The 13,981-nt window shown below is 39.5% G+C and overlaps 1 protein-coding gene across 2 annotated transcripts in view; it reads right to left on the bottom strand.

Annotated features, from left to right (window-relative positions):
- The window catches only part of bcar3 (BCAR3 adaptor protein, NSP family member), a 78,068-nt gene extending 64,426 nt beyond the window's left edge, over nt 1-13,642 (bottom strand). Inside the window, exons 1-4 of one of the 2 annotated variants that reach the window (XM_037115234.1) lie at nt 13,624-13,642; nt 13,301-13,393; nt 12,295-12,524; nt 3,089-3,252 (exon numbers count right to left, since the gene is read on the bottom strand). In XM_037115234.1, coding sequence (XP_036971129.1) covers nt 3,089-3,178 — 90 coding nt within the window. In that variant the 5' untranslated portion in view covers nt 3,179-3,252; nt 12,295-12,524; nt 13,301-13,393; nt 13,624-13,642. Of the gene's footprint in view, nt 1-3,088; nt 3,253-12,294; nt 12,525-13,300; nt 13,412-13,623 lie in introns of those variants that run through there. The other variant, XM_037115235.1, reaches the window with a different exon arrangement.
- Nucleotides 13,643-13,981: the final 339 nt, after the last annotated feature.

Here is a 13,981-nt window from a genome sequence, read left to right as displayed (position 1 = left end):
TTCATGAGCTGAGTGAATGAGCCCAGAGTAAAGGAGTGTTCACAATTTATACACAGATATCAACAAGGTCAGGGGAAGAGACAAGCACTCTCGGTGCCAGCAGTGATTAAGCTACACACATACGTACATACGACTATCCCAACCAGACAGGCTTCTCATCGACACAAGACATAAAGTTAAAACTTCATGATCCATGACCTGGGACTCTGTGCGAAGCATAAAATTATCAGACATAAAACATGAGACAAGAAGGCGACTTTCTATCTGAGTTTTGGCTGGTTCGTGACTCTATTACAATCATATAGGGCAGAGGTTAGGTGTTCATACGTTTGCATAAGAAATCATATTCAACAAAATAGTTCAAAATTCATCAACCCATAATGAAAAGGAATTTTTCCATCACAATATCTAATGGGTATTTTATCATTGCACTGCATTGCGTTACATACCATTACACAAGACAGAAAATCAAAAAAGCTAAATGTTTTCTTAGCTCTCAGTGGTACAGCTGACAATACTGTTTCTCAAAATGTATGTAAAAATAAATACTAACAAAAAAATGAGTACACCACACTCTAAAAAAAGAATTAAAAGATGCCCTTTGGACACTTGCTTGTAGCTGTTGGTATGTGATGGGTGTTGATGATGTTGGCTGAGTTGGTTGCACCGGTATGTTGTGTTAACGCGCAGCCTGGATGGCTCAGAGGCACTGAGCTGGATAATGTTGTTATAAAACCCAGAGAAACGTTAGCAAAGCTGAGCCGAACTCATTATGTATGGAGGATTGTCCAAATGGGAAATTTGCTCCCCCTATGACTTTTTCTGTTCAGAGTCATCAGCTTCACGCATTTATTTTTGACAACTCATAGAGAGTTTGCTTCAAAATTTCCTTTCAGAACGAATGAGATTTGATGGTTGTTTGTAGATTTAAACTCAGAGATATAACCAGATTTTTTGCAAAGCTCTAATCTTAACTCCACTATGGTTAAAGACTAGAACACCACTTGATTTTCCTTCTTCTGCCTAGTTTTATTCCAATCTCTCTACTTGACCCTTTAGCTTTCTTTCTTATAAGCTTTCACCATAATGCTTTCACTAATTACACCACTACATTCCTGCTGAACATTAGCAAGAGGCACTGTAATGGAATAATTCATGTCTTATTGGCCCATCAATCTCATTTCCTAGCCAATGGCTGTAATGTTCAGATTGAACTTGGCTAATGGTGGGAAGTTAAAACAGCCCCCACATCACTGTCGCTTCAGTGTAATAGGCCCGTGATGAAGTTTTATTAGGCTGCTTTATTAGACTGCTGTGGGAAACATTCTTAATAACAATGGTTGGTTTTACCAGAGGAGAAAGAGTCTCTTCTACAACATGGTTTCATCAAAGACATGTTGAAAGATCAGTTCATCCAAATTTGCAAAAACATTTTTCACTTCCCCCTAATGGAGTCTGGCCATAGTGTCAGTTTTATTTGGTGAATCTCAAAAGGAGCCATTTCTTTGGTAGAAAGTAGTTTTAAAGTAGTGGCTTTAAAATTGAAACAGATGTTGGGTAAAGTGACAATTTTGATGTGCTAAATTAAACAGACAAGTGGTATTTTTAATGTTATAGTTTCTGTACAGAGACTTTCCCCATCAATGCTTACTGACATCAACATGATTGCACTGTGGATAATGGCTGGGATGTGTTTGGGTTTTGCATACGTTTTTCTAATTGAAAAACACTGCTGCAGCAAAATCTTTTGTTTCCCAAAATAATTACGAGAAATTTGTGCTGAAATGAATATCCACAGTGCCCTAAGTGGTACTTGGTGAGGATAGATAATTAACAAAAAGGTAGTTTGAGAAATTTTAGCAAACCATAAGCATAGAGGTGGGGCAGCTGTAGCTCAGCAGGTAGAGCAGGTTGGCTTGTGATCTTCCGATCTTGCTGGTTCAAATCCCACCTCAGTGTGTCCTTGAGCAAGACACTGAACCCTGAATTGCTCCTGATGTGCGGTTGGCACCTTGCATGGCAGCCTCTGTCATACAAGGTGCATACTAATGTTAGGGGCAGACTAACATTAAGGGCCCTGCGATGAGCTGGCTACTTGTCCAGGGAGTACCCTGCCCTCCCCCAGAGACAACTGGGACTGGCTCCAGCAAAACCCCCCACAACCCCATAAAAGGGATAAAGACAATGGATGATGGATAACCATAGAGGTGGCGAATCAGAAAAAAAAATGCTTTTTTTTTTTTCAATAACAAACAACCAATCTTGTCATTTAGTTTGGGGCCTTAAAAGGCAAATTATGTTCAAAAAACTTCATAAACCAGTCATACTTCTAGACTAAATTAACAGAGAATATGTGACTTGTGACAACAAGAATAGCACTCAGTAAAACATTCCCCTTTTGTACTTAGTCGTAGACACCAGCAACCTAAATAGAGAATACACAAAAATCATGACAAACTCCCGTTCTCACAAGTGAGAAAAGTGAGAAAAGTGCAATCAGTTCCTTTTTCTGAATCCACACCAGAAGATAATCAGGACTCTAGCAGGCTGAGACCCATCCTCTACCTTCCATCCAAGTTTTGTCCCATCATCAAACAGTCCAAACAACCAACATCATACAAACTGACACAGGTGAAAACAAAACCTCCTTGGTGGAGGTAAATTTATTTTTGAGCTTTAAACTGGTGGGAGGCTTTGCTGTATTTCCTACTTTAATTTGACTCAAGAGCAATGCAATGCAGAGGCTGTCTAAAAATTTTGATGAACATGATTAACGGTGTCAACAAAAGACAGTTAACACCTTTAAACAGCTTGCAGGCGTTTACCCGTGTGAAATGTTATTCTAATTTCTTAGGAAGGCAGAGGACACTTGCTTACTTGCTCATCAAGATTTTCTCAGAAAATTTGTATTTCTCTAGCTTTGTACAGTGGGTGCTTTCAGTCTGTTCCATGCTCAAAAGTTTTCTCAGACCCAGGCAAGCAGGTTTGAATCTACTGTTTCTAAATAACATGATAAATCAATCATCATGTACATGTCTCTCCAGATGTTAATAGGTTTGTTGATTCATATGTTTGTTTGTTTATTTACCTCTACACCATCATATTCCTGCTCCAATGCTATGCAGTATTGTGGCAGTCCCAGCTGGCTCAGCCATCTGGAGATAGACTGGTGCTTCATGGTGACACATATACACACACAGGCACGTACAAAGATGCACAAACACTCTCTCCCTTTCGTCTTTTAGATGGAACCTGAAACATAGAAAAGGAACAGAGGAACAATTTAATTTGAATGACTAGAGGAATAAAATCAAATGCATTAACATATCCAAGACAGACATATATATGGAATTCTCATTCTTGATTTAAAACTATCCAGAAAATTAGCTGATGACAGTATTTCATCCTAAATGTCGACAAGTGTCAGAGGTGCACTGTCTTGGGGGAAAAAAAACTTTGTAGACCCACATCCACCTGTTTTACAGCCAAGAAGAAAGTAATGTGAAATTCTCATGGTTGAACCATAACAGCCCAGAAAATGAGCTGGTAACAGTTGAAGGTAACTTGGTTTTCTCAGCGTGTATGTCCATACACGTCAGTACAAGACATGTGCTAAACAGGCTGTTTCTTTTACACAGTGAGGCAGTTCTGTAGCCAAGTCTTGCTCCTTATCAGCCTAATGGCCAATCAGCAGCAGCACAACGGACACTTTACTGCTGTAAACACCCCTGGGTGATGATGTCGCTGTCTCAACAGGAGACTGATAATGAGCCTGAGAAATCAAACTCTGTGTCGGAATGTCCTGCCAGTCAAGATAGAGCCATAAAACATTACACAGGATCCTCAGCATATACTGGAACTGGATACTGAATGAGAGCTCAGAGGCTGCTACAGCAACATATACACACATGAACACATGAAGGCAATAAAATAACAAATGATCACAGTGCTATATGTCAAGATAAATCCTTGATAATCCAAGTATGTAAGGAATTGGTGAAGGAAATGTTCTAAGTTATAATCTTTAGAGAAGTTGGCAGGCAAAATGTCTACAGTATATCTGCAGATGGAGAAGATTACAGAAAAGAATAACACTCGAGCCAGCAGAAAAAAGTTGCCATTAGTGATTTCCAAGGGATGTCCTGAATCAATTTTTCTTTGGTCCAATCCAAGCTACGATTGAGTATCTGATGATAGTCCAGTGCGATAAGTTTAGATATCTAAATGCTTATTGTACATGTATCAGGCACACTGAAAAGCCAGCGATCTAAATTTGACATGCTTTCATTTCCATGAGATAAATGAGCTTAAATTGGTGTGATATTAATGAATGGGGAAAAATGTGACTACTAAAATGGATGTAATGCGATTAGCTAGAGCAGGGGTTCTCTAAGCACAGCCCACGGGCCAACTGCGGTCCCCAGACACAGTTTGTATGGCACCCAAATGTGACATTATATGAATGCATTATATTTCAAATTCCCTGTCTATACTTTAAATTTGAGTTGCCTAAATTAAATAAGCTACTTGGCGACAACGCCAAACTGCACCCCCTAACAAGCGCCTGTCTAGTTTCACTTTTTGAGCATCATATGAATTACATGCCGTTATCAATGATAGTGCTGTAATTTGGTGTAAGACTCTGTAATTTAATTTTGAGGTGAGATGGAAAAGCCAACACACAAATGCTTTATGGTGAAGGAGAATGTTTTAGGAAACATGGATCAGCTCTTACTTCATTGGGGAACTGATATAGAGATCTGCACTACATGCAACAGGCAAATAAAGTGCCCTAGAATCACAAATCCTACGACAGGTTTATGGGTTTTCCTGTGTAGCCCCCAATGAAATGCAGGCTCCCTTCTTTGACATTCAGTCATTCTTCCTCCTGATAGCTCACTTGGTAGAGGTGTCATCCCATGTACAAAGGCCGAGTTAAACCTCCCTGGATATTAATTCCCAACCTGCTGCCTTCTGCTACCCAGCAACTCCTGTCTCTCATACCCCTTTCCTGTCATGATCTCCAGCTGTTCTGTTATGATGTCTGTTTTTGGCTAATCTAGCAAATGAAATACCTGATAAAGGAGGGCTCTTTATCACACCAATGCCAGAAATCTTATCCACTGAAAATGTTAGATTTAGTCCATCATGCTGCATTGTGATTTGTCTCTGGTTCAACTTTTTTTCACATCACTGCAGCTATAGTAAATTAGAACATTGGTACATTTTTCTTTATAGGGCCATATTGCATAAGCTACCTCCTTCAGTCGTGTGGACAAATTTTGGATGTCATTCCTCAAACCTGCACCATCTTTGGTAAAAGCGCTTCTCCATTTTGCACATTATTCCTTGTGTGAGTTACAGTGACACCCTAAACTTCAAGTGTGGAAGATTAAGGGGTATTTGCGCACTGAATGCATATGTCCTGTTATTGAACACTGGTAACGTCATTGTCTTGATGTAATTTGCTTATTATTGTAAGTCTTCTTTCCTTTATTGGAAACTATTTATGTTTCTGTCTCTGCCAGGACTTCCTTGCTGCTAAAGCATAAACCATGGTGAAATTTACTGATGTTACACTAATGTTTATTGTCTCATGGGATATATCGTCATATTGCTGACCTATATTTCATAACAGTGTTCCAAGGAATTTTTTTATGTAATAACACTGCAGTGTAACAAAAAAACAAAGCCTTGCATTTCTGTTTGAGTGGTAGGAAGACAGCTGCTATGACACAAAGCAGTGAAGATCAAGTAACCAAGATCAGCTGATTTAGAACATTTGCATTATAGATTTTTGATATTCTCCTGAAATATATGTGAATAATCTTTTCTTGATCAATGGGAAACAAGTTACTCTTGATGAATACAGTAATGGCCTTTTCTGCTGTATCTGTGTATCTGTGTGTTGTCAGGTAGCATCTTTATCTTTGTGTTGTCATTGTCATTGTGTCTTTTGTGTATTGTGTTATGGAAATGGCAGGGCAAAAATGCATACAGGGGGTTGGTCTGACATTATGTTTTATGCGTATATGTGTGTGTGTGTGTGTGTGTGTGTGTGTGTGTGTGTGTAAAAGACATAACAACAAAAACCTTGTCAGGCATAGAGGCAGAGACTGAGCACATGCAGTGAACCCCACACCCCACCCAATCACATTAAGTGATGTCACAGAGATGTACATGATGTCATTGACTGTCACCAGAGGTTGTAAGAGCCCACCACACCAGGATCCATCTCCACACACACACACACTTACCCATGCGCACATCAGTCCCCCTCTTTCAATCATATCAATCTAATATATGAGTGTGTCATCATGTAGATTAGGGAAGAGGAGTCCTTCATACAGTATATATAAGCGTATAACACCAACTCCAGTTTAACCTAATGGATAAATGGAGGTCGCTCAGGAGAATGAATGACCTCTATGTCCCACCTGCAATGAGCTTATACACAGAACATGTTCAGTACCAGGCACATTTATCAGGATATTGATTTTCAGGCTTATCTCTTAGTTGTACATTGACTACAGGAGGGTGATATGGATAACATGGTGAAATTTACTGATACTGACATTTGTCTTGATTTAAGTGTCCTGTTATTGGTTGCTCTGCAATCAACTGAGAAACTAATAAGTGGAAAGAAATGTCTGTTTTTGGCTTATCCAGAGTTAAGCGCTTGACAAATCATGGTGCTCCATATAATGTGTGCAAAACTCCAATATACTGTATCTGTAGACCAATATTAGATATTGCTGCAAACAAAACAAACATTTCTGGAGCTCTACAGTGAGACCACATTGCAGCATTTACCTGAACAACTGAAGTAGATGGAAACGCTATGTCAAGCTCATGCACCCACTTCAGATGGTGTGTGGGCTACACCTTTAGCTCAGCAGATACAGTTAAGATTTCATCTTAAAAAATAATTTGGGTTTAATCTCAGCTCTCAGAGACTTGGACTATTCTAGACAAGTTGATGGAGTCATTTCACTTGTTTTTAAGTAACTTTACCTGACTTTCAATATGAATTCCTTCAATTTAATTAATGCTCTATACTGTCTCACTTCCACCATAAATGTTTCAAATGTACTTATTGGAAACACACTATGTCTTACAAGCTTCAGAGCAAGATTGGAAAACCGTCAAACTCAATACCACATTAACTATGTCTGTGTGCGTGCTCAGCAGCTGTTCCTTCTGTGCGTCACCTCGTAGTAAAAGCAGCGTTACACTGCACATGATTACTGTCTCAAGCACACACACACATCCATCCACATCCACATACTGAAGAAATTACCTTCAGCTAGTTGGCCATTTAATTATACAAGTTACATATGTTTTTATTGTTTATCTGTATGGTTCCTGATAACATACATACAAATAAATAACATTAAGTAAATACATGTTAACTTGTGTGAGTTTGTTGAGAGTGTAGGTGCTCTTTATACTTTAATGTTGCACTGACCACCAAGAACACTGACCATCGTCATATTCTTGGCTTGCTGCTTACTCACACTGGAGAACTGTTACTATGATGTTTCAAGGTAACAGTGACTCAAAACGGCCGATTAATCAAAAAAGTCTAGACAACAAGTACTTTAACAGGATGTTGTTTGTTTTGAAATGAGTAAGAAATAACGACTACTTCATAGACTCTATTTCTACAAACTACAAACATGAATGACCACATTTTAAAGATTCTCACTCACACCTCTTAAAACACTTCAGTCCTTCATGTTCATCCACTCCCAAACTTCTGTTTATTAGGTATATGATATGATATATCAAGTGTCCACAGCAGCATCCCTGAACCAGAGCTTGTTTGATTTGCTCTGTCAAAATGTCTCTTTTCCACACAGACAGTAGGCAATTTACATTTTACTGTCCACTGCTGTGCAGAATCGCCATTAAGCCAAATAGTTTTACTTTTCTAATTTAAAAGGGATCTCACAGATGGAAGAGGCTCAAAGTAAGAGTGCCCTCCATATGATGACAATAAAAATTGTGCCATCAAGTTTCACAGTCTGAACAACCGGGGTTAATTAAGGTGCTCATGCAGCAAGTCGATGGCAATGAAACATGCGCTGGCCACACCCTGTCTGTCTAAGACTCTGGCCCAGTCTACTAAGCACAGATATCAGGACTGCATCTTTCAGCCAGATGATCCATGTAACAAATGAGCAGCACAGACTACTGAACAGCTGTACGTCATTTTATAGTGTTGAGGCTTTTGCCCGATATTGTGAGCGGTTTATCTTGTAAAATTTCCAAAAGGCTCCACATGACTGGTTGAAAACCCATGAAAGATCACAGAACCCTTCCAGACAATCACATGAACACTGGCATTTCATCTAAAGACTTGTTGGAAAGGAAGCAGTTTAAAGGAGTTAGTAAACTACTTGCTAAGAAAAAAGGAAACTATGCATTTGTTGCACATCTGAATTAGAAACAAACCAGAAGTGGTAATCCTTATAAGATAGCCCAGTAGGGGTAGCTCAAACTGGCTAAATGATGTTTCACCCTGTGTAACTCCTGAGGATCACGTTTTTAGAGCACTGGCATTTTTTCTCTCTATTTACAATGGGAGGACATGCTTGTGCGCATTCCCAATAGTGCTGACAGGATGAGAGAGTAAAGAATAGGTCAGCACTGATGAGTAAAAAAGAAGTGAACACCAAGGAAAAGTATTCCCAAAAGAACAAGTGAACAAGTTCACTATCCAGAAAACTCAACCCGTACTCTGTCCCCAGAGCGTTCCTCTTCCTCTCCTCTCCCTGCTGACTTGACCTCAGCTTTTTCCCATGACCACATTTCTCTGGAGTGCCGTCACATTGTCCATTGAATTATAGAATATAAATTGACCTATCCCAGCATCCAACTCACTGAATGATCTAAACAGCCCTGGCTATGTGACAGACGCTCGCCAAATACCAAAGCAACGATGGCAAGCGTCACACACCAGTCCAGAACAGCCACGGCAGCATTAGAGGACAATTTCCCATTTACAGTTACTCTCTAATGCCTGTATTGGCTGCCTTCTATCATCCAAGGACATCCATTCTGCCAATCACATTAGAGTGACACAATCCAACCAATTGAATTAAGCTGCAAAAATAACATCAGCATCACCACCAAGCCAATTCCAGCTCCTGTTACCGAGGCAGACAGCACAATGTTTCATTGTTTCAAATGACGGACTGTACACATGGAAAATCAGACACTTTGACTGAGCTGCATCCATAGGCTAACAGGCTAATAATCCAGGTGGCAGGTAAGGTTGCTTCCCATTTGTCCTGTATGACAAACAAAGACATGTGCCGTGAGAACAAAATTGGACCCATAACAATACAAGCTAATTCACCCCAGCTGGAATACAACAATCAGTTCAGCTCATACTGTTCATTCAATACCTGCCATACATACAAGACAAGGGCAACTGTAAACTGTAAAGTGAGTGAATAACGTCTTTTCAAATTAATCTGGTATCCCAAGGCCTCTGGAGACTTGCTTTACACTGGACAAGCTGTATGGAGCCACCTTATTTTTTTCTGTGTGTTTAAAACAAATCTGTATCTACTTCAGTTTTTAGGAGAATGTTGCATTGCTGTAAAGTTCCAGAAATGTTTTGTGGAGTCAGAACTTCACCTGACTTTCAACCAGCATGGCAGTGAGTAGATAATGAATGCATTTTCATTTTTGGGGCAAGCTTTTCAAGTCAAATCATCATCCATTATTTAGTCTAAACTTAAGAAGAAAAAAGTTTGCCCTTTACCCCTTGACTAGTGGTTTGCAGCGATTTTTTCCAGTCTGCACAGCATCAAAAACAAAGCATAATGTCACACATCCAAAAAGAACTTTTTTGTTGCTCTGTCTACGATTGTAATCAAGCAGGAACGTTACTGATTAGGAGACCTCAATGTCCTCTCCTGAACTATTTCTGAGGTGTGATGTACATATTTGACAGAGGTGGAATATCATTTTCTCCCCGTGGTTGTGTGCTTGCCTCGAGAACATGTCTGAAGATGTCTGAGTATGTTAACCTGTAGGTTACAGTAACTATAGAAGCAGCTGGAATATGACAGAGGAGAGGATGAGGCTCGACTCGAAATAATAACCGTTTTTTACAAAAAAGAAAGTATTTTTCTTTGGACTGGTTAAAAACATCTCCTCTTTGCTTACCTTCCTTTCATTTAACATTCCAAACTTGTCTTCTTCCTTTTCTCTTTATTTGTAGAGGGACTATGTACAATATCAAATATAAATGTTCCAATTAGATGCATTGATAGCTTAGAGCTAATTCACATCTGCAGTACATCTTGCTTCCTTTTTTCCTGTTCTTCTTTCCAACTCCTGTGATTTTCATATCTTATGTCCTGTTTTCTTTAATGTTTTCAATCGACCTAACCCTCCTCTCCTGACTCATATTCTCCTTTCACCACCTTACTGTTCCTGGTGCTGTCACCTCTTCACTTGTTTGTCTTCACCACCTCCTTCTCCTCCTCTTCCTCCTCCACTTGTATGCATCCTTTCGGTCTCCTTTTGTCACTCTTTCCATCATCCAAGTGGACATCAATGCATGTACTTTACACTTTTATCCTCATAGAGATTAATAACAAGTTCAAGGCTTTTCACAGCTGCCTGCATATGATGCACATGAGCATGTGTGAGTTGAGACTAAACCACTGCCACAGGGCTTTGTGCAATTGACAACTTCATCAACTCTCTCCCTCTCTCACACACTTATAAGCACACACACACACACACACACACACACACACACACACACACACACAGGTGCATATCAAGCAAGGCTGGGCTTGCAGCTAAGTAGCCACACAGCAGCAAACATCTTATTTGTGTGAAATTCTAGATGACTTTCACGGTGTCTGTGCTGCAGGCAGAGGGGCCATTATCACACTGCACCGCAATATCAGCAGTTCATTTACTTTGTTTTTCTATACACCAGGAGGTTGCATTTTTTCTCTTGTCCCAAACTCATTCAAATGTTTACTCAGAGGCTAATTTTCCCTGCTTTATAGGGTATTTAAATACAAGTGTCTGTATTTCTTTTACAAGCACCAAGGGTAACAGGAAAATACTTGGGCAGTGTAATTTAAACCCATAAAATTCTATATTTTCCAGTCAAAGTTCATCTCCTGTCCTGGTCCCTTGAAGGAATATACTCTCACATTCATTAAATCACTGGACTGACATGAATCAGTACATATTTTGGTGAATCCATATATTAAGGATTGGGATTAGTGGGTTTTATACACATCCCTGCTTGAATCATTCAAATATTTTCAGGAGCAGTGAGCCAACATGTTTCTGCATCATCCTTTGCTGCCCTATAAAACATGCAACATTGAATATAGTCATCACTTGTATGAACTTTTATCATTTTATTTGTCTTTTAGAAGAAGATAACTGTATGTTCATCTGTCTTGGCAGCTTTAATGTAAATCTTGATGAAGTCATTTGTTTCAGGAACATTTGTGAGGTTAATTTGTCATTTCACTATAGGCAAAATGAAAAACTCAGTTTGAAAATAGCTCACTTTTAATTAGATGTTACTTACGATTGAGGTTAAACGGTTGTGGCCTGGTGATAGCAGCTCAAAGATAGGAGATGGGGGAATGAGAAGGGAGGTATAATTTGCATGACTCAGCTCTGAGGTAAGGGCATTCCTCCAGGGCGCTGCCTGGCTCCTGCACATACTGTAGACCTACAAACAGCTTTGCAGCATCTGTTTTTGTGAAGGGGCTATAAAGGAGATCCAACAGGGTGTACGGAGTCCCCCGGCAGAGAGGAATACTTCTGGTTCATGTCTCAGTTAGTTATCTGAACCCCAAAGGATTTGTTTTAGAGGGTTCACTGTTCAGGGATGTTTCACGCAATTCCACGCTCAATCATAACATGAACATTATGACATGAAAGACACAGTTGTCTAAAAGTGCATCTATGTGAAAGTCCTTTAAGCAGAAGCATTTTGTATTCTATGAAAACCAAATCAGCCAAAACAGAATTTTATGAAACCAGTACAAAACCGGTTAACTCAAGTTTTCTTTTCACCTTATTTCTACATCTTTGCCTGATTGGAACTTGGCACCAAATTATGTCCAGCACAATGACTGTGAACTTCCAAGCACACACATGCACCCTGCCAGGTGAAGGCAGCAATGATGACTGAGCTACATGTTAAATGTTTCGCAGGACTGCTGCACTTCACTCCCCCAACAAACATCCATGAATCATAATGTGTCAATCACTTAAGTAGCCAAAAAGTCTTACCTTGCAAGAGTTGCAGAATGATGAAGACACAGACACGTTGTAGCTGCTGCATGCAGTCTGCACACTTGCTGGGGATGTAGGAGCCCCTCTTCAGAAGCACAGATTACAGCAGCCTAGTTTTGGCACGTTGTGTCGGTTACGGCGGAGCTTCACTGACGAATGGCATCAGGTTGTGTGGCTGCTGTCTGCACCTCAGCTGAGGTCTGCGAAGAGCCACAACCTTGAAGTACCTGTCAGCACCGAGAGGGAGAGAGGGAGAGAGGGGGAAGGGGAGGAAGAGACAGAGAGAGGCGAAGAAGATAAAACTGCCCGCGTCACGTTCAAGTATCTATACAGTATACAGAATGATAAAATCACCATTGCCCTGTTCTGAGTGAGGATGCATTTTCTTCCTGTTTTTAATTTAAGTGACAAAATAACTGCTGCTAAATAACACTCCATACCATAATTTCATTGAAAAAATAAAAATAAAAATAAAAAACATAATGGCACTCAAACGTCATCTTTTAAATGTAGGTGATTCCCTACTTCTTAATTGTTTGCAACCATTGTAAGACTTGTGGAAAATATATCATGTTAACTGCCTTCTCTTAAAACAGCAGGCAGAAATTCTCACCGTTAAAGAGACTATTTGAAAAAAATGTGACCCTCTATCTCGGTGTCCATTTACAACAGTTAACGTTACTGGTTTGCTGCAACAATTAGCATTCCAGGAACCGCTCCTGTTTTTTTGCCTTATTTTGTATTGCGCAGTTTGTTTTTGTGCCTTCAAATTTATTCGAGCAACGTACATGACAGCAAAGTCACACAAATTAAATACCAAAAATACATAGTACATAGACACATAGTGACCGTTTGCGTTACTATTAAATTACCGTTACTTTGCTATCTTATAAGCTATCGAGTTAACTTATCACATGAAATTACTTTCAAATCATTTAAAGACTTAAAGGGAATTACAATCTCCCACAGTCCCGATTTCAGACAAACGCTGTGTGTAACTTACCGTCTTCGTTACTTTCCCGTTACAGTCAACCGTCATTTCCACACCCGACCGTAGATGCCTTTCAAATTAAAACACTTCCGTTCTCACAGGAAGCTAAAAAAAATAAATAATAAAAGCATCAAATACACAACACAACACAACAAACAGCATACAGACGCTGACAATATTTTAATGCTCATATTTGTAAATAGAGATGTGCTAAAAACATATATCACGATCAATAATTAGATCACTGGCATGTGCAAATACATTTTTCCTGTTTCTTGGCCATGGCTCACTTTTCTTTTTGTTTACTCCTGCCCCCATGTGGTAGTTTTCAGTACCTGCGTCAAAAGGGTGTGAATCTCTGCCTGTAAATTGTCCTTCACTGACAGGCTCCTATTGTCCTCTTTAGGTGCATACCAACACCTGCTGAACCCTTTGTATAATGCATCATTTCAAACCATGAACCATACATACATTTTAAGTAAAAACAAAAAAAAAGTCAAATTATAAGAGTCTGTATGATGTATAATGTATACCTTGCAAGGTGTATATTATACATGTACAGACTGAATACAATGCCAATATACATCTTGTATATTATTCAGTGTGTATATTAAGCATTTAGCTAGTATCCTGTATCCTTTGGCCGGTAACACTCAAACCACATCAAAAACTCGCAGGATTTCACCAACAAGG

Source organism: Acanthopagrus latus, chromosome 11 (assembly GCF_904848185.1).
Source record: "Acanthopagrus latus isolate v.2019 chromosome 11, fAcaLat1.1, whole genome shotgun sequence".
NCBI classification, from domain to species: domain Eukaryota; kingdom Metazoa; phylum Chordata; class Actinopteri; order Spariformes; family Sparidae; genus Acanthopagrus; species Acanthopagrus latus.
This window is presented reverse-complemented; position numbering and strand designations above follow the sequence as displayed.